This window comes from Asparagus officinalis, chromosome 5 (assembly GCF_001876935.1).
Source record: "Asparagus officinalis chromosome 5, Aspof.V1, whole genome shotgun sequence".
Classification (NCBI taxonomy): domain Eukaryota; kingdom Viridiplantae; phylum Streptophyta; class Magnoliopsida; order Asparagales; family Asparagaceae; genus Asparagus; species Asparagus officinalis.
Genome location: NC_033798.1, coordinates 105,516,463 through 105,538,375, shown reverse-complemented (window position 1 = coordinate 105,538,375; position 21,913 = coordinate 105,516,463). Strand labels below are relative to the sequence as shown.

General features: G+C 39.4%; 1 protein-coding gene across 1 annotated transcript; it reads left to right on the top strand.

Annotated features, from left to right (window-relative positions):
• LOC109840511 (protein ECERIFERUM 3) lies at positions 13,618–19,728 on the top strand. The gene is made up of 11 exons (XM_020409181.1): positions 13,618–13,812; positions 13,900–14,120; positions 14,267–14,502; positions 14,601–14,820; positions 15,625–15,746; positions 17,317–17,570; positions 17,674–17,781; positions 18,539–18,745; positions 18,830–18,940; positions 19,038–19,211; positions 19,375–19,728. Exons 1-11 carry the CDS (start codon positions 13,762–13,764, stop codon positions 19,531–19,533), a joined length of 1,863 nt encoding a protein of 620 aa, XP_020264770.1. The 5' UTR covers positions 13,618–13,761; the 3' UTR covers positions 19,534–19,728.

Here is a 21,913-nt window from a genome sequence, read left to right as displayed (position 1 = left end):
TAAAAAAATAATAAAAAGATATACACACACACACTAACAAAATTTATATATAATTATATTTGTATATATTTTTAAAAAATAAATTGATCAAAAGACTTGAAAAGTATTTGAAACAAAGAGTTAGCATGTTCTTTTTAAAACTTTCAAATTAAATTTCTAAGTTAAACTTGGTTTCGTATAACTATAATGAAAAGATTTTCTAAGAGATTTAGCTTAGAGTTATATATAAAAATATTTACTTGAGTAAAAAATAGATTTAATTAGAATGTTTAAAATATATCAATCAAATTAGTTATTAACTAACTTCTTTAAATTAGCAAGTTGACCGAATTTTATGTGTATATTCACTGTAAATTCTCATGAGACTACAACTCGTCGTCTAGGATAACCTAGGAGTTTAAATGCTTGTTGTATACGCTAAATACAATCGCGATTCATGTGAAAGTGAGTTAGGATTTTTCTTTCTTTCCTTTTTATTTTATTTCTTTGCTAGAGGACTAGCAAAAGTTTAGGTGTATTTGATAATCACATTTTTATTATATTTTTATACACTCATTATCTATCTTATTTAAATAAATATATCACTAATAACATGTTTTATATTAATTTGTAGGTTAACGAAGAATTAATGAATAATAGCTAAAAGAGAACTCAAATTTCCTTATTTTTTTTAACATTTTATTAAAGCTGGAGATTAAGCCAAGTGATCTATAGAAGTCAAAGAAGTAAGGATCCAATATAAAAAGAAATCAAATTGAAATCATGCTCAAGATGATTAGCCACAAAGAAACGATGATATCTGCCAATCTAGATGGCGTAATTTAACATATAATATATAAAAATCACTTATCATGACGGGATGGAGCTATTTGCATTTTTAGAATTTTAAAACTTTAATTCGATGGTCAATCGATTGGTCAATTGGATGGTTAATTAATTGACCGACCAATTGATTCGTGACAAACTTTTTTTATGGCTAAGATTTAATCCTTAGAGTCTAAGTAAAATTAATTTGTTCTTGTTGCTTGTTGTAGGCTATAAATAGGGTTGAGGGTGAGGGAACCGAGTGTGATTTTTTTTGTAAATACTACATTTGGAGGGGAGAGTTACTCTTAATTGGGAAAACTTTCTAAAAATTAAAACTTTGTTGCAATTAATAATAAAAAAATTCTCTTACTTTTTTTCTTCTCTTTATTTGATAATGAAGATGAAGATGAAGATGGAGATCAATGTTTGCTTTTAAGAGGCCAAAACCCTCTTACAATGTAAATTTCCTTTTACAATTTATTTTATTGTAATATTTTCTTTTCTTATTTTAGATATTCAAGAGGCTAGAACCCTCTTACTTTAGATTTATTTTGATACATTTTAAATTAAATTTCCTTTCATTTAAATTATTTTCTTGCCTTTTTATTTGGTAGTATAGATTTATATTCTTGCATAGTTTAGATTTCCTTTTATGTTCTTTTCTTTTTGTTCATAGTTTAGATCTTTAATCTTAGTTCTTATTTTTCTCTTTGTAGTTAGTTCATACTTTCGTTCTCTTTCTTTTATTCTCTCTAATCTAGATTTTATTTCTTTATTTTTATTTTCTAAGATGTGGAACTAATTCTTGTAGGAATTCTAGAATAATATGAAACCAGTTTAATTTCTTTTATAATTTGTGAATTATTATCTTGTACTTAAAATGATCATGTTTAAGATAATCAACTAGATAACTAATTGGCAGATGAAGAATTTGATAATCTATGCTTGTCTTGAGTGGTTTGATAGGTTATGTTTGTTAATTCTAGAATTATGTTGTTCTTTTCATAAATGTTAATTTTACTTGGATGATAATTTGATAGGTTATACTTTCCTTAAATAGTTTGATAGTCTATGCTTAATAAATCTTAAATAAAATTTTATAAAAAGAGAATAATTCATAATTTCTAAGTAAAATTAACTAATAGATTCAATTCTAGATTCATCATATCTCTAATTGAATTCTCCATCTTTTACTTTCTTGATTTTTCACTTTATTTTTAATTTTTTATTTATTTCTTAATTTTATTTTTCTCTATCTCTTCATCATCTTTCTTTCTCCCCTCTTAATCTATTTTTATTTTATTTACATATAGTGACAACCACTCTCTTTATCTCTCCACAACCACTTCTATCACTCTAAATTGTCACACACACGACTTAAGAATCAAATTTTAATTATTTCCTATAACAGCATCTCGTAGGATCGATACTTTTCTATACTATAAATTGATAGGTGTGCGGGTTGTAACTTTGGTTATTATTTAAACCTCTATTATGTAGCAATAGATTATAAAAAAATTATAAATGATTTTATTGTTTTCTACGTTTTTAGTTCTAGCTCTAGTAGTGGAATAACTATTGAAGAATAGATAGTTATATGTAGTGTAAAAGAGATGCTGCAAATTTTTTTATAAACTACTATGTTATTATCTGGTTGTTATCATCCAATTATTACTCAAGTTGCTTTACAAGTTTCAAATATTCAAACTTTTTTACTAAGTATCATATGGATAATTATTTTAAGAAATATGCTTTTTTAAATAGAAAGTAAATTTAATAAGTATTTTAAACATATTCCTATTATTTTTGGTTTGGAGTTCTTAGTGATTTATGTTTGAAGGATGTTGGCCTTCAAACTTTATTAAATTCTTTATTTGAGAACATGATAATAGATACTAATGATGATCAAACTGTTACTGCTTTTACTCATTATAATACAATTATATATTATTTTGAAAGATTATATGAGGAGTATGCAAGTAGATATGATGTATGTATACATCAATCGACAGCTTCTGCTTTTACGAGTTCAAGTCGGGGCAAAGTTAAGAGTTTTTATAGGCAATTAATAATAGCGAGACTAACTGGTAGCCATGAATCTGGATCTGGATCATCATCAAGGGAAGTTTTTTTAAATTGAACAATATATATCTGCACCTTTAGTTAATGCTCAAAATAATGATTTTGATATTTTATAATTGTGGATAGTGTTATGGTGTTTTTAGTCGCCAAATTGAGCCCCTTTGCTAGCAACGAACAGGTGTCCCCCATCATGCACCATTCAATCGAATTGACGTTTAGGACTGCCAAGATCCCGACTTACCCAACTCGCCGAGTCGGCATCTCCTTAGGTTAACTCAAAGGGTGATGCTTGTCGGTCCTCTTGACGAAGACGATTTGCTGCTAGTCTACTCGACCAGTTATTCGACACCTTATTGGGTCGAATCGAAAGGAGTTACTTCTCGACACCCCTCATTATAAGCCAAAATATGACTTTAACCTTGACCCCCCTGACAGCGCATTGACGTCACATTAAATGCTTGACAGGCGCCATCATTATCCATCCCTGACACTGTAATGACACATCGGACCATGCCGGCTTCGTGCACTGCCCATCCCATCTCATTAATCACGAAATGATAGCGTCCATCCCATGGCTAATCCACGACCGACACGTGTAAAGTCGACGATGACTTAGCTGCTAGTTCAGACTCAACAGGAAAAGACTAAAATGCCCCTCATGCATGGCTATAAAAAGGAAAAATTATTCCCAATGCAAAGGTAAGCAATTTCTTAGTATTTTTTTTCTCCATTCCGCTGCACTTCTCATATTCCCACTCGAGCACATAGCTTACTTGATCATCGGAGAAACAACGGGGGAACTAGTCCTCATCCTCTTACGAGTTATTACACGTGCAGGGATGAATATCCCAACTCCAAATCTGATATTCAGAAAAGTGAGCGGCCCCCACATCAACCCATTCTCTATTACATTCTCTTTTTACCTGTGTGATTTAGACCATTAACAGTTTGGCGTCCACCATGCGACATCTTTCTTTTTTGAATAAATATGTTTGATTCTGAGCATAGGGCTGATCAGTTCATCCCTGGAGGACCACACCAGAGTTATGTTACTCAAGCTCAGCTTGAAGAAACGGCTCAGAAGATCTCTCAATCCCTCCAACAGCAACTTGCTACCTTCGCCAGTGAGTTCCTCAACTGGTTTCTCTATGGTTTCTCTAGCCGTAGCAAGCTACTTCCACAGTCTCTCCGCCTTCTGGAGACCAACGATTGGTGACTCACCCCTATTCTGAAGCTCAGCATATAGCTTCGCCATAGACTCCTCACACTGCTGCCAAACATCAGAGATATTACGTCGAGCACGAGACCCCACCACCACATCAGTCGACTCACCCTGTGGAACCTCGTCAACACCTCCTCCCTAATTCTAAAGCCACCGGCGAGAATCCCAGCCTTAGTTGCCCTGTAGATCACACTATGAGAGTAGTCTCTAAGACTCTCCCCCACCATCGTGCCTCTCTAGCCCTCTCTGCCACCTTGAGGGCATCCGAATATGATCGGGTGTACCCGATCACAGCTCATGAATGTCTCGTGTGAGAAGTTCAAGATGCCTCACGTGGAGAAGTACAAGGGTGAAAGAGACCCCTCCGAGCATGTCCAGAACTATTATGATGTAATGAGCATGCTCCAAGCATCGAAAGCTGTTATTTACCGGTGCTTTTCCATCACTATATCAGGGAGTGCCAAGCTCTGGTGGAACGTCTTGAGAAGAAGTCTATGAGCAACTTTCAGCAACTCAGCCAGAAGTTCATTCACGACTACTTGGATGACACCAAACAGAAGTTGCCCCCTCATGTGTTAATTCAGATGAGGCAGGAGCCCGGAGAGAGTTTTCGAGCCTACTTAAAGATGTTCCAAGCGAAGAGACTAGAGCTCAATGACCCAGGGAGTATGGTTGCTATATCCGCTCTTGTGGCTAGCTTGCAGAACAACGAATTAGCCGACTTACTTGGTAAGAAGCCGGTCACCAACTATGAACAGCTGATGGCCAAAGCTCATAGGTATATAGACATGGAGGATGCCCGAGCTTATAATGCGGCAGCCAGGGCCATAGAAACCTACACGCCTATGACCTCGGTGGCAGCAATAGTAACGTGGCAGCAGTAACACTACCCGCACCATCAGCACCCGCAACAGTATCGATGTGTGGCGCGACCCTCAGAGTCGGCATGAGCCCTCCCAATAAGGCAGGAGTGCAGAGAGACCCGAAGAGACCACCCACAATACAAGAGATGACTGCTGCTCTAACCGATCCGACAGGAAGGACTATTAGAACGACCTGACACCTAGACCCGCTCTCACTGTCTTCAACACCTCCCTCGTAGAAGCTCTCGCCATAGTCCAAAAGGAGTGATACCTTAATGAGCCCGCTCCCAAGATGAGGTCGGACCCACGGAGCTGAGATACCTAGTAGTATTGCCGCTACCACAGAGATCATGACCACCTCACCAATGATTGCCATATCCTAAAGAGGGACATTGAGGACCTGATCTCTAGAGAGTACCTAAAGAAGCTTGTATCTCAGAGAGATAGGAGAGAAGCTACCCCAGCCAAGACCGATAGGAAATCCCGCTCGCGATCGCCTCATCCCCGATAGTGCCAAGATAGTCGACCCCAGAGCCTAGATATAAGGGCGCCAGAGGGTCTTCCAACAATGTTTGGAAGAGGTATGCTAAGAGGGCGTTGCGGGTCGAACAGTGTGATAAGAAGCCGAGAGCAGAGGAGCCTATCTCTTTTGGAAACGCTAAACTGAAGGGCATCCAAACGCCTCAAGATGACTTCATCATCATAATAGCTTGGATTGACGGCTTCCAGGTGAAGAGGATTATAGTCAACACGAAAAGCTAGGTGGACATCCTGTATATCGACGCCTTCAACCAGATGGGCATCGACAAATCTCGACTGCTTCCCTGTAGGGTCTCCCTCATTGGATTCAGTGGTCATTCTCTCCTGCCTGAATGGATGATCACCCTCCCCTTGATGGTCGGAGAGTACCTCAGGCAATCCATCGTCCAAGTTCAAGTTCTGGTGATGAATCTTAAGTCAACCCATAATATCATCTTGGGCTAAACCGCCCTCCACCTTTTGCGAGCCATCCCTTCGACCTACCACCAGATGCTGAAGTTCCCTACTCATAACAGAGTCAGGGTCCTAAGAGCAACTAGAGAGAGGCTAGGTCCTGCTACCCGCTCTCAACCAAGGGAAACGGTGTGCAAGAGGCCTTGCTATTGAGAAGACCTACCTCCAAATGGAGAAAACAACGGAGCACTAGAGAACGACATCGGTGGAAGAGATCCAGGAGTTACCAATCGACCATGAAGGGCAGAAGACAGTTAAGATTGGATCTAGCCTAGTGGATCCCTTGCGGGGAGCGTTGACGGAGTTCTTGCAGGCAAACGCTAATGTGTTTGCCTAGGGGCCTAAAGATATACCTGGGGTCCCCCTGAAGTGATAAGCCATGAGTTGACTGTCGACTGGCACACTAAGCCTGTGTGATAGAAGAAGAGACATCTCGGTCCTGAAAGACAGAAGGCGGCCCCTGATGAAGTCGAACGGCTCCCTAGAGATGGTTTCATTCAGGAAGTCTAGTACTCTGAATGTCTAGTTAACATGGTGTTAGTGAAGAAGGCTCTGAACAAATGGAGGATGTGTGTGGACTTTACCGACCTCAACAAAGCTTATCCCAAAGATAGCTATCCCCTGCCTCGAATCAATCAGCTGGTCGACGAGAGTGTGGGATATGGGTTACTCAGCTTCATGGGCGTCTTCTCCGGATACAATCAAATTTTTATGGCAAAACATGACCAATAGATGATCTCATTTATCACCGACTAGGGGACCTACTGCTACAAAATAATTCCACTCGGACTAAAGAATGCTGGGGCCACTTATCATAGGCTTATCAATAAGGTCTTCAAGCACCAGATTGGCCGCAATTTAGAAGCTTATGTAGACGACCTACTGGTAAAGTCAAAACAAGTGTCGGCCCATATATCAGACCTAGATGAGACCTTCTTCACTCTCCGATAATACCGCATGAAGCTCAATCTAGCCAAGTGTGCCTTTGGGGTGCAATCTAGAAAGTTCCTAAGGTTCATGATCACCCAGAGAGGCATTAAGATTAACCTGGAAAAGATAGCCGTCATAGAGCAACTACGCGAACCACGCGCCTTGAAGGACGTCCAGAAGCTAAATGGAAAGATAGTGACGCTGGGTCGATTCCTCTCCAAATCTGCCGAGAGGAACCTCCCATTTTTCAAAACACTAAGGGAAAGCAAGAAACTAAAGGAGAGCATGATTTGGATGGCTGAATGCAGCGCAACTTTTCAAGACATCAAGGCCTACTTGAGTACCAAACCATTGTTGAGCCAACCCATAGGAGAAGAAACTTTGTACCTATATATGGTCGTCTCCCTCAAAGTCATCAGCTCTGTCCTTATTCGAGAAGAGGAGAACATCCAGAAACCCGTATATTACATGAACCAAATCTTAAGAGCGGGTGAGCTCAACTACCCCCTCATAGAAAAGGCTGCTTTCGTCCTCATCACCACTGTGAGGAGACTCCGCCCTTAATTTCAAGCTCATTCTATAATCGTGCGGACAAGTATGCCTCTGAAGAAAGCATTGGGCAGCCCATAACCTCCGAGAGAATGGTCGTATGGGCAGTCAAACTCAGCGAATATGACATACTATCCGAACCCAGAATGACGATCAAAGCTCAAGTGTTGGCCGACTTTCTTATCAAGTCGACCTCATCAGGCGACGAGCCAGACATGCCCTCGATGTTGACTCAACAAGAACCTCTAGCATCCCTAACAGTCTGGGCACCTGCCCTACAGATCTATCACACCTTGGAGTATGATTCGCTCAAGTTCGCTTCATGGTGGTTATTGAAGGTGGACGGGTCCTTCGGAGAAGCCGACAAGGGAGCGAGAGTAGCCCTGCGTAGCCCAGATGGGTTGACGCACGAGCACCCTATCTCTTTTAATTTCTCGGACTCAAACAATAAAGCCGAATATGAGGCTCTTCTTGCTGGCCTTTGAGCAGCACAAGCGGGAAGGCAGGGTGCCTCTACATATTGGCTGACTCACAGTTGGTCGTCCATCAGGTGAACATGCAATATGCGGCTGAAGGCCTAAGGATAGACTTGTACCTCAAAGCAGCTAAGGAGCTATTATCTAGCTTTGTGGATTTCAAGGTAGCCTAAGTCCCCCGCTCTGTCAATGCCCATGCGGATTCCCTCTCCAAGCTCGGGTCAACAAGCTCAAGAAACAGCTCAGGGCCCGTTTACACCGACACCCTCGAGCATCATAGCATTTCTAAGTCTCCGGAGACGATCATGCAAACTGAGACACCTGTGGTACCCTCTTGGCTAGACCCTATTACCCTCTACCTGACACAGGGCACCTTGCCTGAGAATCCCGTCGAAGCCAGGCGTCTGTAAGGGAACTCTCGCCGTTACCTCATGATCGATGGACAGCTCTATCAGATGTCATACTCTACCAGCAGTCTGCGACCCTATCTTTGGTGTCTTCGGCCATCAGAGGCTAGCTATGTTCTCAAGAAAATTCATGAGGGAACATGCAAAAACCATTCTTGGGCCTGAACCCTCGCGTAGAAAGTCATCCGTCAAGGGTACTACTAGCCCACTATATTAGCTGAGTCAAGGCGACTCGTCTCTCTGTGCAAGAAGTGTCAATTCTTCTCATCCATCCCGCGAACAACAGCCACCGAACTAACCTCTATCTTGAGTCTTATACCTTTTGCTCAATGTGGGTTGGATTTATTGGGTTCTCTCCCCGTAGCTTTAGGACAAAGGAAGGTTCTCATTATGGTGATTGACTACTTCACCAAATGGATTGAAGCTGAACCTCTAGCCAAAATTATAACGTCACAAATTTTGTGTGAAAGTCCATCATCTACCGCTTTGGTGTGCCTATTTCCTTCATAACGGACGATGGTGTTTAGTTCATCAGCGAGGCTTTCGAAGCTTTTGTGAAGAGTATAACATTCGCCTCAAGTTCTCCTTAGTCACCCACTCCAAATCCAACGAATTGGCCGAGGCCTCCAACAAATGCATCCTCCAAGCGTTGAAGAAGAAGGTGGACATGACGGTAGGGAACTGGGTCTAAGAACTGCCCGGTATCCTTTGGTCTTACTGCATAACCTATAAGAACTCAACCGGGGAGACTCCCTTCAAGCTAGCCTATGACGCCGATGCAATTACCCTAGTCGAAGTAGACATGCCAACTATCCGACTATAGTACGTCAACGAGGACTTGAACTCAGAAGGACTTCGGGTTGGGTTCGATCTCCTAGGTGAAATCCGAGAGAAATCGCTTCGAACCCAGTTCATCAATCAGTAACAAATCGCTCGGTACTACAATAGCAAGATCCAACCCAAGAGATTCAGTGTCAGTGATCTCATCATCCGTAAAGTCGCTTTTGACAAAGATACCAAAAGAGGTAAGTTAGCTCCTAATTGGAAATGCTCGTACATAGTCCTTAAGGAGTTGCGAGCAGTCACCAATCGACTAAGGAACCCGGACGGAAGAATCCTGTAATACCCCTGGAACATTGAGCATCTTAAGAAATATTTTCAATAATCTTGTACAAAACTTCATTCATTATAAAGGAAATCCTTTTTGAATCTGACTCATGTCGCATTCTCGAAGTGCCAGATTTGTGCAAGAACTCCAAGCACTTAGTTCCCTCTTAGGATAAACAAGGCACACCTTCCATGCGGTCGGCTCCCACATTTATGAGTCAATCATCACAACAGGTCAAAAAGACATAGGTGTCCTCATTAAGACCTATGCACTCAACCTTTGGGTTGTCATTTTGCCAAAAAGACCTAGGCATCCTCATTAAGACTAGGCACCCAATCTTCGGATTGTCACTTTATAGAAAAGACCTAGGCATCCCCACTAAGTTCTAGGTATTCCAAACTTCTAGTCATCCTCAATAAAAAGACCAAAACATCACACCGACGAGAAATGTAAAATGAGCCGATCGTCTTGACCCCTCAACAATTGGGTTGCCTAAACACGACAGACTCGCGGCAACCATAGCTTGTTCTCTCAGCTAGTTTAGAATTGCAAACAACCAAAGAAAAGGACTTTTTAGCTCCCCTATTTAATGCACGACCTCGTCCGTTTAGAGCTGCTCTCATTTCACTCGGACCCGGCCCAAGCCGACTCCAATCGAAAGGGACCAATTGTTATGGTATTTTCAGTCGTCAAATTGTGGCCCTTTGCTAGCAATGGACAAGTGTCCCCATTCATGGTGTGTTTGGGTCAAAAGTTGATGTTTTCATTGTCTTGAATCTATTACAACTTTAATCGTTATAATAAACTCAAATGAATAAAAAAATTGATCTTTTTATAAGATCTCTTTTACAATAAAATAAAAGATTACAACTTTTGTCAAACTATACATAGATCCTATTTATTAGTCTCTGTTTTGTGTGGGATCTTTGCCTGTGCCAGGGATGTTGATATCCGTGGACCGTCGCAGATCAGATCCGGTTGACAGAAAATTAACAGAGCTCCTACTTTACCAAAGAAGTATTCGCTTGAAGCTCTAAAATCAACCAAGCGAAATCAGTAGCTCTTCTCGAGATTAAGACCAAGCTTAATCTCGAGGAATGGACGGAAGGGGCTTCAGATCTCTCGAACTCTCCCTCTTTATGTTAAAGAACTTCGTCGAGATCACTTAGCCTCCTCTGAAATTCGTGCTCCCTTGCTCTCTAACTTGGCAGAACCTCCTCCTCTTGATAATAAATCACCTCCCGTGAAAGTATACCCTAGGCTTGTACTTATAGGGCACCGGATGAGGGTATATGGATAAGAATGAATGATTTGACCCTATCTTTAGTTAATAACAGCCTAACCCCATTTAGAGATGATATACAATCAGTTAAGATGCTCTGGGACAAGCAAATCCTAAGAAATATCAAGAAACACATAAAAAACACGTTTCGGGCAGTTACGATTGCGCGGCAGGTCGACGTGACCCGCGTGTGCGCGGGTCACCTTGGGGTGACCCGCACTTGTGCCGGTCACTTTGAGGCACCTTCGGTATTTTACTCTTAACTCTCTCGTCCGACCTCGGATTGAGCTGGTTCAAGATGTATTGGAAAGTTGACAAAGAGATCTACAACTTTTATGTTTTAAACTTTTTGAGATTCAAAGCAGATCAGGATCTAAATCGTAATTCTTTTAGGATAACCCGTCGACGTACTTGACGCTCAGGACTGGCAGGATCCCGACTTAGCTGACTCACTGAGTCGACGCCTCTTTAGGTCAACTAGAAGGGCGGTACTTGTCGATCTTCTTGATGAAGACGACTCGTTGCGAGTCCATTCGATCAGTTATTCGACACCTCGTTGGGTAGAATAGAAAGACGTTACTTCTCGACACCCCTCGTTACAAGCCAAAAGACGACTTCAACCTCAAACCCCCCGGCTGACAGTACGTCGACGTCACATTAAATGCTTGGCAGACGCCATCATTTCTCCATCATCGACACTACTTATGAGACATCAGACCATGCCGAATTCATGTGTCGCCCATCCCATCTCATTAATGATGAAATGACAATGCCCATCCTGTGTCTGATCTAAGACCGACACTTGTACATTCAATGCTGACTCAGCCGCCAGCTCAGACTCGACCAGAAAAGACTAAAATGCCACTCCTTCATGGCTATAAAAAGGGAAAACTATTCCCAATGCAAATGTAAGCAATTTCTTAGCATTTTTTCTCCATTCCGCTGTACTTCTCTTATTCCCACTGAGCACATAGCTGACTTGATTATCGGAGGCACAACGGTTGAACCAGTCCCTGTCCTTTTACGGGTTGTTACACGCGCAGAGACGAATAACCTAACTCTAAATCGGATATTCAGAAAAGTAAGCGGCCCCCATATCACCACATTCTCTATTACCTTCTCTTTTACTTGTGAGATTTAGACCATTAACAGAGAGTATATAGAACAGTTTCATATCCTATACTTTTTATTATGGCTTGTGACTTACTAATAGTACATGTTCATACAATAGCTTCGGAATCTGCCTTCAGTACATTAGGACATTTGATTGACGACCACAGAACATTGCTAGATCCGTCTATCGTACAGGCGGTAATATGCCTACAAGATTGGTGGAGGTTCGAGAAGAGAACTGAATGCATCAATCAGATGTCTAGTATTGATGATAGACTTGAGTTGATAATATGAGATAGAGATAGAGAGTAGAAATTACTCATTAGTTTGTAATTTTTATTTCTTAGCTGTAAATTTGTGATAAATTATTTTGAAAAGAGTTACAAATGATAGTGATATAGATGAGTAGATGCCAACCTAGTTGGGATGTGTTCATCTACTGTGATGCGATAAATTTAAAAAAAAATTGCAATTGTTAGTGATTAATAATAAAGAATTTATTTTTATCATTTTAATTTCTATGATATTTGTATTTGTAAATTGTATAATTATAAGTGATTAATAATATGATTAAATTTATATTAAAATTTTATATATTTGATTTTTAATTACTCTTGAAATTTTATTTTTTACAAAAAAATCTAACTTTTAAGCCAAAAAAAGAAAAATAACCGAACTGGCCTGGTCCTAGATTTCTGGGCCGGGCCAGGCTAGGCACCTTTGGACAATCTTACCTTTAGTTTCATTGTTCAGATAGGTATTTTTCTTTTTTTATTATTTATTATTTATTATTTATTATTATTATTATTTATGATAGACTCACTAATTTCACCCAAGCGTAATGTTAAGACTAAATTTCACCAAGGGTAGAAAGAATTAAAAAAAAATTAACCCATATTTTTATGTACTACAGAACACAACACTATAAGATAAGTACTCACTCGCCATTTCTCATTAATAATACACGAGAAGAATCCATATTGTTATGCCTTGTAATGCAAAACAAATAAATAATTTATGATACCGATAACGCTGTTCTTCATCTTATTACCTTGCACGTTTTTAAAAAAAGAGATTGTATAAGAAAACATTTTGGATGGGTGTTTCCATTCATTGCTAGTGTGTTGAATGGGTACAAAGATCACATGAACAGCTAAGGTTGAGTTGCTGAATTCAAAGCATTGGGAAAAGTGATTGGGCAGAGAAATAGTCGTTTGAGAAAAAGAAGAAGAAAAAATATCTAAGAAGAAAGAGTGCGCGCATTGATTGGGAGGTATAACTGTAAGAGGGCAGTAGATTGGACTAGCCTTAAATGGAGTAGGACCCTTTTAGAGTCTCCTCCATTATGAAAAATAATAGGGAGATGATTGTTTTCAATTTTAACTATTAATTATATATTAGGTGGTTCTAATATATTTTAACTCTAATATTCATCATAGTCTAGTGTACTGTGTCCATTCTTAATTTGCACTCAAAGAAAAAAATTATAATCACCCACTAAATAATCTATGATTAAAATTAAATAATGATATGCTCACTATTTTTCGGTAAGAAGAAGATCCGAATCCCTTCATGGTACGCTTTACATATATACTTTGTGAAATTTTTTACCAAGCCTAGCTCAAACTCTCTCAATTAATATGAAATTTGAGTTAAATTTTCCTTACGTCTCCATTTCACAACATTTAACCTGGCTGTTGCACTTCATTAAATTGCGCTCACCTTCTTTCTTTTCGTATATAAAAGACGCCACTCATTATATATATAGTCACCCTTATAACCAATCTTCTCAAAATCTATATATAGAGAGAAACAGAGAGAGCGTGAAACAAACGAAAACCACAAAGTTCAACCAAGCTAAGCTTGGCTTGCTTCAATTTCTCTTCTCTCCCTTCAAATTTTATTTTCTTATCCTCTTTCTACTCTGAAATGGTTGCTCCCTTGTCTTCTTGGCCTTGGAACAACCTCGGAGTCTACAAGGCAAGTCTCTCATGACTTACAATTGCTAGTCTTTTACATATTTAATTTCTTTTTAATAAAATTTTTTTGACCATGTTTTATTTGCAGTATCTATTATATGGTCCTCTTGTAGCAAAGGTGATATATTCGAAGTCATGGGAGGAGAGTGGGAGAGACTCATGGTGCCTTCATATTCTCATCCTCTGTGCTCTCAGAGGGTTAACCCATCAATTATGGACCTCGTTCGGCTACATGCTCTTTCTCGTCCGACGCCGTCGAGTTATTAAAGACGGGGTCGATTACGAACAGATCGATAAAGAGTGGGATTGGTATGCATATATATGTTCCTCTTTTTTTTTCCTTTTAAAGCATTCGAATATATTATATTATAGTAGAAGTTTTTTCTCTCCTTTTTATTCGACATGTTTTATCGCGGAGTTTTGATACGAGATGTTCTGTTTTTTTATTTGATCAGGGACAATTTCTTGATTCTTCAAGCTTTCATGGCAGCGTTGGCTTGTTACATGATACCAAATTCGAGAGGCTTGCCTATATGGGACTTCAGGGGACCGCCTATAGTAATGATCCTCCATGTGCTTGTCTCAGAACCTCTCTTCTACTGGGCCCACAGATTCATTCATGGATCGGGTTATTTATTTCAAAATTACCATTCTATTCACCACTCGTCCAGAGTCCCCATGGGATTCACTGGTACGTAGTCAGCGCGGAGTTTAGATGTCGGTGACGCGTGAAGTGCTTACGATTACCCGGAAAGCTTTATTTGTTAACATTTTTTTATTGACGTGCAGCCGGATTCGCCACACCTTTGGAGCACATGGTGACGGGTGTGATAATGGGCGTGCCGATTCTTGGGTCTCTTTCGTTTGGAGCTGGCTCGGTTGGGCTTGTGTACGGCTACGTGCTCTTGTTTGATTTCTTGAGGTGCATGGGACACTCTAATGTGGAGGTGTTCCCCTATAGAATCTTTGAGGCGCTTCCGATTCTAAGATATCTCATATACACACCCGCGTAAGTAAGATCGGCTTTTTGCTACGTGACCCGTCCTGGTCGATTAGAATCCTGTCACCTTAGTGTGATTTATTGCTTAAATTTAGTTATTTTGAATCTGAAAGGGGGGGAAAACATCCTTGGAAAACTTCATCTTCCTTACTAAGTTGGATTTCAAGGGGTCATGCTTTTCTTGCTGAGGTTGTCTAATGTTGAAAGCAATTTTGTTCAAAAGAGCTTCGTAGGTCACACTTCACTTACTATTGTAGGTGTTGGGTGTATTTCGGTGGAGCCCCCTCATATTTCTTGTCGTTTAAACGAAAGCCCCCTTTTTCCCATTTCTTAGTAGTGGGGATCATATATAACATCTATCTTGTTCTCACGTCCCTTGCCAATTTTAAATTCGCAACCTTCCCTCTTTCACAACTCATTAATTGAACTCCCAACTAACAAGCAAGGAAAAGTCATTGGTGGATAATCTCCGTTTCCTTGCTCACCGAGTATTGAAAATAATTAATTATATTTTTCTCCTATCTTTGCTTGGCACCATAACCTAATAAGTCATAGTAATTTATCTATACTATCTATGGGTGATTATGATTTATTTTAAATAAATATATAACTAATAGCAAACGTTTTGATTGGAGGAGTGCGCTTTCCATTTTCTATCCACAGTGAAGTCCGGTAGGCAAAATATGTTGTCTTTCATTAATCTTAAATCTCCATATTGTAAAGCAAAACTATGCTAAAATCCTTATTGTATCAAGGTCGAGGATGATTGTGGATTTCTAAATTAGTATTTCTGATAAGAATTCTATTGTGCAGGTACCATGCCCTTCACCACACGGAGAAAAACTCCAACTTCTGCCTTTTTATGCCTCTATTTGATGCGCTTGGGGGAACAATCAATAAGAAGTCATGGGAGTTTCAAAAGGAAACTAGCAAAGGTACATACATCTACAAGCCTTACCTAGATATATAATTCTTATTTCATTGTGCGTAAAAAAAAAAAATTGTTGTCCTTTCACTGTATTGCACCAGTTAATGTATATGCGCACGCAAGTGCACTTGGTCACTGTAATAGGACCACTTTATTTTGCTAACGCTCTTCAAACTCATCAATTTGCTGAAGGAATCATTGGTGGTGGTTCAATGTGAAATCTTGGCTGGTGGGTCCTTTCACATGGACCCAAATTGATGGTAGAGTCTGAGCGTCTGACACCTGTTGGGCCGAAGCGTGGGTTTGTATTTGGGCCCTCGCTGTCCTCTTTATTAGCAATTAATAGATGGGGCCAAGGCTAGGATATTTACCATGATTTTTGTGATACACCGCTTCAATTGATGGTCTGCAAGATTAAAGATAAAAGAAACTATAGTTACATGTTTACTTTTGGCCGTTGGAAGTTGTGACCCTAAATTGGGCATCCTAAATTGTACTTCGGATCAACACTAGCCAATTTTTTTACTGGGCGACAGGCAAAAAATATTGGTCTTTTAAAAACTGTTACCTAATTGACATGTGAAATATTTTATACAGGAGTAAGATGGATATATGATTAATTAATCTTATGGTCATGGATAACTTAATGCATATGCCAAACTAGGTGCGATGCATTCATCAATTTTCTATAATAGAGCTGAAATAGATTTATACTTGTGAAATGTCTAATAAAGTTTAAATTCATTATTTGTAAAAGAAAAAAAAGCTATAAGCAGCATTTCAAAGATAAAAAAAATATTATTTTAGCTTGAACAAGGGTTAAATTGAAAGAAAAGTCACTGTAGTCGAAAAGTACACTGTAGCGTGAACCTTGTTCATGGGGAAAAGCAATTAAGTGCGAACAGTATTGCTAAGGCCGAAAAGATTGATGTAGCATAAACAACAATTTTAATATTTTGGTTATACTGTAGCAAGAATAATAGTAAAAAATAATGATAGAGACACACCCTTTACCATACTCCCAACCACACCACCTCTCTTGCTACAGTACACGGGACCCACATGAGATTTTAAAAATTAAAATCTCTTGTGGGCCCCGTTCACTGTAGCAAAAGAGGGGGTGTGGTTGAGAGTGTGGTATAGTGTGTGCCCCTAGTACCTCCCAATAGTAAAATGGACTTTTCGCTTTTAAGTCAGAAGTAGTAGATAGACGTCAGGAATTTTCAAAAGTACAATCACATGCCAACTGAAGATAAAGCGGTGGATGTACAGATAGATTCTAAGATTAAACTCATGTATTGTAAATAAAATTTCCGACTTTTCCTTCAGTACTAGCATCAAGCCTCTCTTTCTTTACTGTGATAACAATTATGAATATGCATACAGCATTTGAGCATAACACAAGCAAACTTCATAATTTGCATAGTGTATTATTCATTCAAAATATTACTCAATATAGCAATTCACGGAGTGTCAAATTGGTATAAGAATTATAGTATAATTACTATTATTCGCATAATGCAATGCACAAATAAACCAGAACAACCTAATTTTCATCTTTTTGTTTCTAAATGCAGGATATGATGAAGTTCCTGATTTCGTATTCCTGGCTCACATAGTAGACGTGTCTCATTCCTTCCACTGTACATTCATTTTCCGAAACTTTGCTTCCATCCCATTCTCAAACCGGCTATTTTGCTTCATCCTTTGGCCAATTGCATTCACAGTCATGCTCATGATCTGGGCTTGGTCCAAGACCTTCGTCCTCGCCTTCTACAAATTGCGAGGGAAATTGCACCAGATATGGCTAGTTCCTCGATATGGTTTTCATGTAAGTTTTCCGATAAATTGATTTTCTTTTATGACGGTTACAGTTTGATAGTTTTTGTCGATAATTTTGGCCTTGTGTTGGTTTGGTATTTTGATTTTTGCAGTACTTCTTGCCTTTTGCTACGGATGGTATTAACAAGCAGATTGAGCTGGGTATCTTGAGGGCAAATAAGATGGGGGTCAAGGTGATCAGCCTTGCTGCATTGAATAAGGTATGTAATAAAAGAGAACAGGTTCACATGGTGCTTGTTGTTGACATTTACTGGCCAGCACCACCAAATCCATGGCCCCTCATATGGTCACATATTGAGACTCAGAGATATACTATTTTGTCGACCATGTTCACTATACGGCCAGCTGTCCAAGAAGTATCTACCTCAAATTAGATGAAAAATGTAGATTGGAGATATGTAGTTATTTACATCGCTTCAAATTTTCTTCTTATTTTGGACCACCATGTGCTCAATAGACCCGGTTTACTGGATAGTTTTAGTGATTCTAAATAAATTTAAAGTTTCATAAGCTCTCTAAATTGGGAAATATCCTCATTAATAGTTGAGCAAGTCACATGCTCAGGCTTTAGACAACTTTTGTCTAGTACATCGGGTCTATTGTACAATTGGTGACTCAAAAATTGTCTATCCTTGTATCAGCGTGAGATTTCTTTTTTTTTAATTTTATTTTTTTAATGCTTTGGACAATCATATGTCAAATAGACATGGTCCATTGCATAGTTCAAGTTTCCTATTTTGTAAGTCTCCATATACGAAATAGCCATGTGTTCAAACAATAGTTGGTGACTCAATTATGCATATTGCATGAGTTTGACTCAATGCAATCTGCATTCTCATAGCCGAAACTGATATCACTGCAATTCGCAAAACTTCATACAATTTTCTGGCTTCCAAGTCCCTAAATAAGAGTTTAGTTCAGTTCATAACAGAGATATTTTTTTTCGTGTATGTGCAGAACGAAGCACTCAACGGTGGTGGAACTCTCTTCGTCAACAAGCACCCTGATCTAAAGGTGCGGGTTGTGCACGGAAACACCTTAACAGCTGCAGTTATACTCAATGAAATCCCCAAGGATGTGAAAGAGGTTTTCTTATCGGGAGCCACATCGAAACTTGGAAGAGTTATTGCATTATATCTGTGCCGAAAGAAAATTCGAGTCATGGTAAGTATCATCTCATTTTGACAAAATTGCGTCTGGAAAACAAAAATATTCAGACTCCTAATACAATTTTGATGGTCTCTACAGATGTTAACACTATCGACGGAAAGATTTCAGAAAATACAGAAGGAAGCACCAGCTGATTGCCAACAATACTTGGTTCAAGTTACAAAGTATCAAGCAGCACAAAATTGCAAGGTATAAGATCAAATTATGACACCTATCAGGCTATCACATTTTTTGTTTATTTAGGACCCAATTTGTAGCATTCATGTCTAACTAATCCAATTTATAGACTTGGATTGTGGGCAAGTGGATAACCCCTAGAGAGCAATATTGGGCACCCCCTGGAACTCACTTCCACCAGTTTGTCGTGCCTCCAATCATTGGCTTTCGAAGGGATTGCACTTACGGGAAGTTGGCTGCAATGAAACTACCTGAAGATGTTCAAGGGCTAGGAATGTGCGAGGTGAAGACTTACCACATTTGATCTTTTTCTATCACAAACTATGCAGTAGTTTCTATCCCCCTATTTAATTGTTATCCGTCCTTGGTGCACCATTAATGCACTGAAGACATGAATCACTGGATAGTTTTTCATGCTGATACTAATTAATAGCTACTGATTTCAGTATACGTTGGACCGTGGTGTGGTTCATGCGTGTCATGCTGGCGGCGTGGTCCATTTCTTGGAGGGGTGGAGCCATCACGAGGTGGGCGCGATCGACGTAGACAAAATTGATGTCGTATGGAAGGCAGCAATGAAGCATGGACTAAAACCTGTGAAATGAATGGAATTTTAGCAAATCGACACTTCTTCTAAGACTTGTTTTCCTCCCTTGTTTTTCTATTTTTCTTTTCTTAAAGTGTAACAAAAGAATGAAGGGTTATTGGTGTTTTTATGATGAATTAACTGTTTTACGGTTTGTATCTTTCACCATTTTCTTCAACGTAACAAAGAATTGTTGTCATTGGCATTTTTAGGATGAATCAACTGTTCTATGATTATTATCTTTCACCAAACTTGTGGTATTGATGAATGTTACTTGCAAACGTGTCTAATTAGAAACCTGAGGGGGGTGAAGAATGGTGCGAGTGGCATTAATGTTGTTTGGAGAGGCATATGGTCAGGGACAGGAGAGCAAGTGGTTGAAGAAACGTTTTGAATTAAATGATGTGGATGATATACTTCTATTATTAGCCTTTTTATTTTTTATTTTTTATTTTTTTTGTTATTTCATATTGAGGGGTGACTCGAATACATGATAACGAAACTAGTCAGATGACGAAAATCATACTCCCTTTAAAAGTACGACTTCGGAAAAATCTTTATATGGCCAATATTACCTTTTGATTTTTTAGAATATTACATTGTTATCCTAATCTTTTTTTAATTATCTTATCTTTTTTGAATTGGTAATCAAATGATTTATTCTATTCATAATGAGATTTAACATGTTATTGGATAAAATAGATATGTTTCATATAATTCAAATCATTTACTTATTTCTGTAGGCATCGAAAATTGCCTATAGGTCTCCACGAACAGCTCAGTGTTAAGGAACGATAATGAACGTTACTATCTGATTCACAGGAGTTCGACTGACGTCGGTGAACGATTGAAGTAAACCGACGAACTACGTGAGCTGACAGAACTCCGTGATGTTTACAAAAGGAACAACGCCCTTCGTGTCTCATGCATTCAATAGATGATATAATCATTGGAGCTTATAGAACACCTCGTCGGCTTCCCAACGCACTTTGAATCGTTCAAATCCGAGTTCGGATGAAGAAGTTATGGTGAAAACGAACAAACGGGCATAACGGAACATCTCAGGCTGAACTGGGACACCCGAGGTGTCTCAGACATTGTGAAGCTGTTTTGACCATGATCCGTTTTGAATCTGAAGAAACTCAAAACAGGAGAGTTGTAGATATTTTTGTCATATTTCCATCAAATCTGGAATCAGATCATTTGGAGGTCATATGAGGAAGTTATGACGAAAATAGCGCCGAGACACCCAAAGGTGTCTCGGACATGGCCGAGACACCCAAAGGTGTCTCGGAACTTGTGGAGCTGTTTTGACCATGATCCCGTTAAAATTTGAAGAAACTCAAAATAGGAAAGTTGTAGATAATTTTGTCAACTTTCCAACCCATCTGGAATCAGGTCATTTGGAGGTCATATGAGGAAGTTATAACGAAAATAGCGCCGAGACACCCAAAGGTGTCTCGGACCTGGCCGAGACACCCAAAGGTGTCTCGGAACTTGTGGAGCTGTTTTGACTATGATCCCGTTAGAATTTGAAGAAACTCAAAACAGGAAAGTTGTAGATAATTTTGTCAACTTTCCAACCCATCTGGAATCAGGTCATTTGGAGGTCATATGAGGAAGTTATGACGAAAATAGCGCCGAGACACCCAAAGGTGTCTCGGACCTGGCCGAGACACCCAAAGGTGTCTCGGAACTTGTAGAGCTATTTTGATCATGATCCCGTTAGAATCTGAAGAAACTCAAAACAGGATAGTTGTAGCTCTCTTTGTCAGCTTTCCAATACATCTTGAATCATTCAAATCCGAGCTCGGATGAAAGAATTAGAGCCAAAATACTGAAGAAGGTACAAACTGTCTCGGAAATTCCTAGACACCCCAGGGGTGTCTAGGCACCCTAGGTGCTCCCCTTGCCTATAAATAGCCCCCTTAGGCCTCATTTTTTGAGATCTGGATTTTTGGAGAGCTTGGCGAAGCCCTGCTGCAGTGAAGAGTGGTCGAGCGCTTCAAACGAGGAAGAGAGGTCTTCATCAGATTCTTCATCACATTTTCCCCCTTTTTCTTAGTATTACCCTTCGCCGGTAATCACTAAGAAGAGCTGATATCTCGTTTTAGCCGAGATAGACGCTTCAGGCTTCTAGATCTCACGCGGATCGACGAAGCTCTGTCCGATTTTTCGGAACAGATCTGAGTGTCAGGTGGTCCACGGATATTGACGTCCCCGTCACAGGAAAAAGACCCACGCAAGCAAGAGACCGCAAAACAGGATCTTGCGTTTGTTTGAAGGGAGTTGTAATCTTTTTTTTTTGTTTTCATTGTGTAAGAGTCTTATAAAAAGACTATCTTTTTTCTGTTTCATTGTAACGATTGAAGTTGTAATGAGTACAGCAATGAATACAA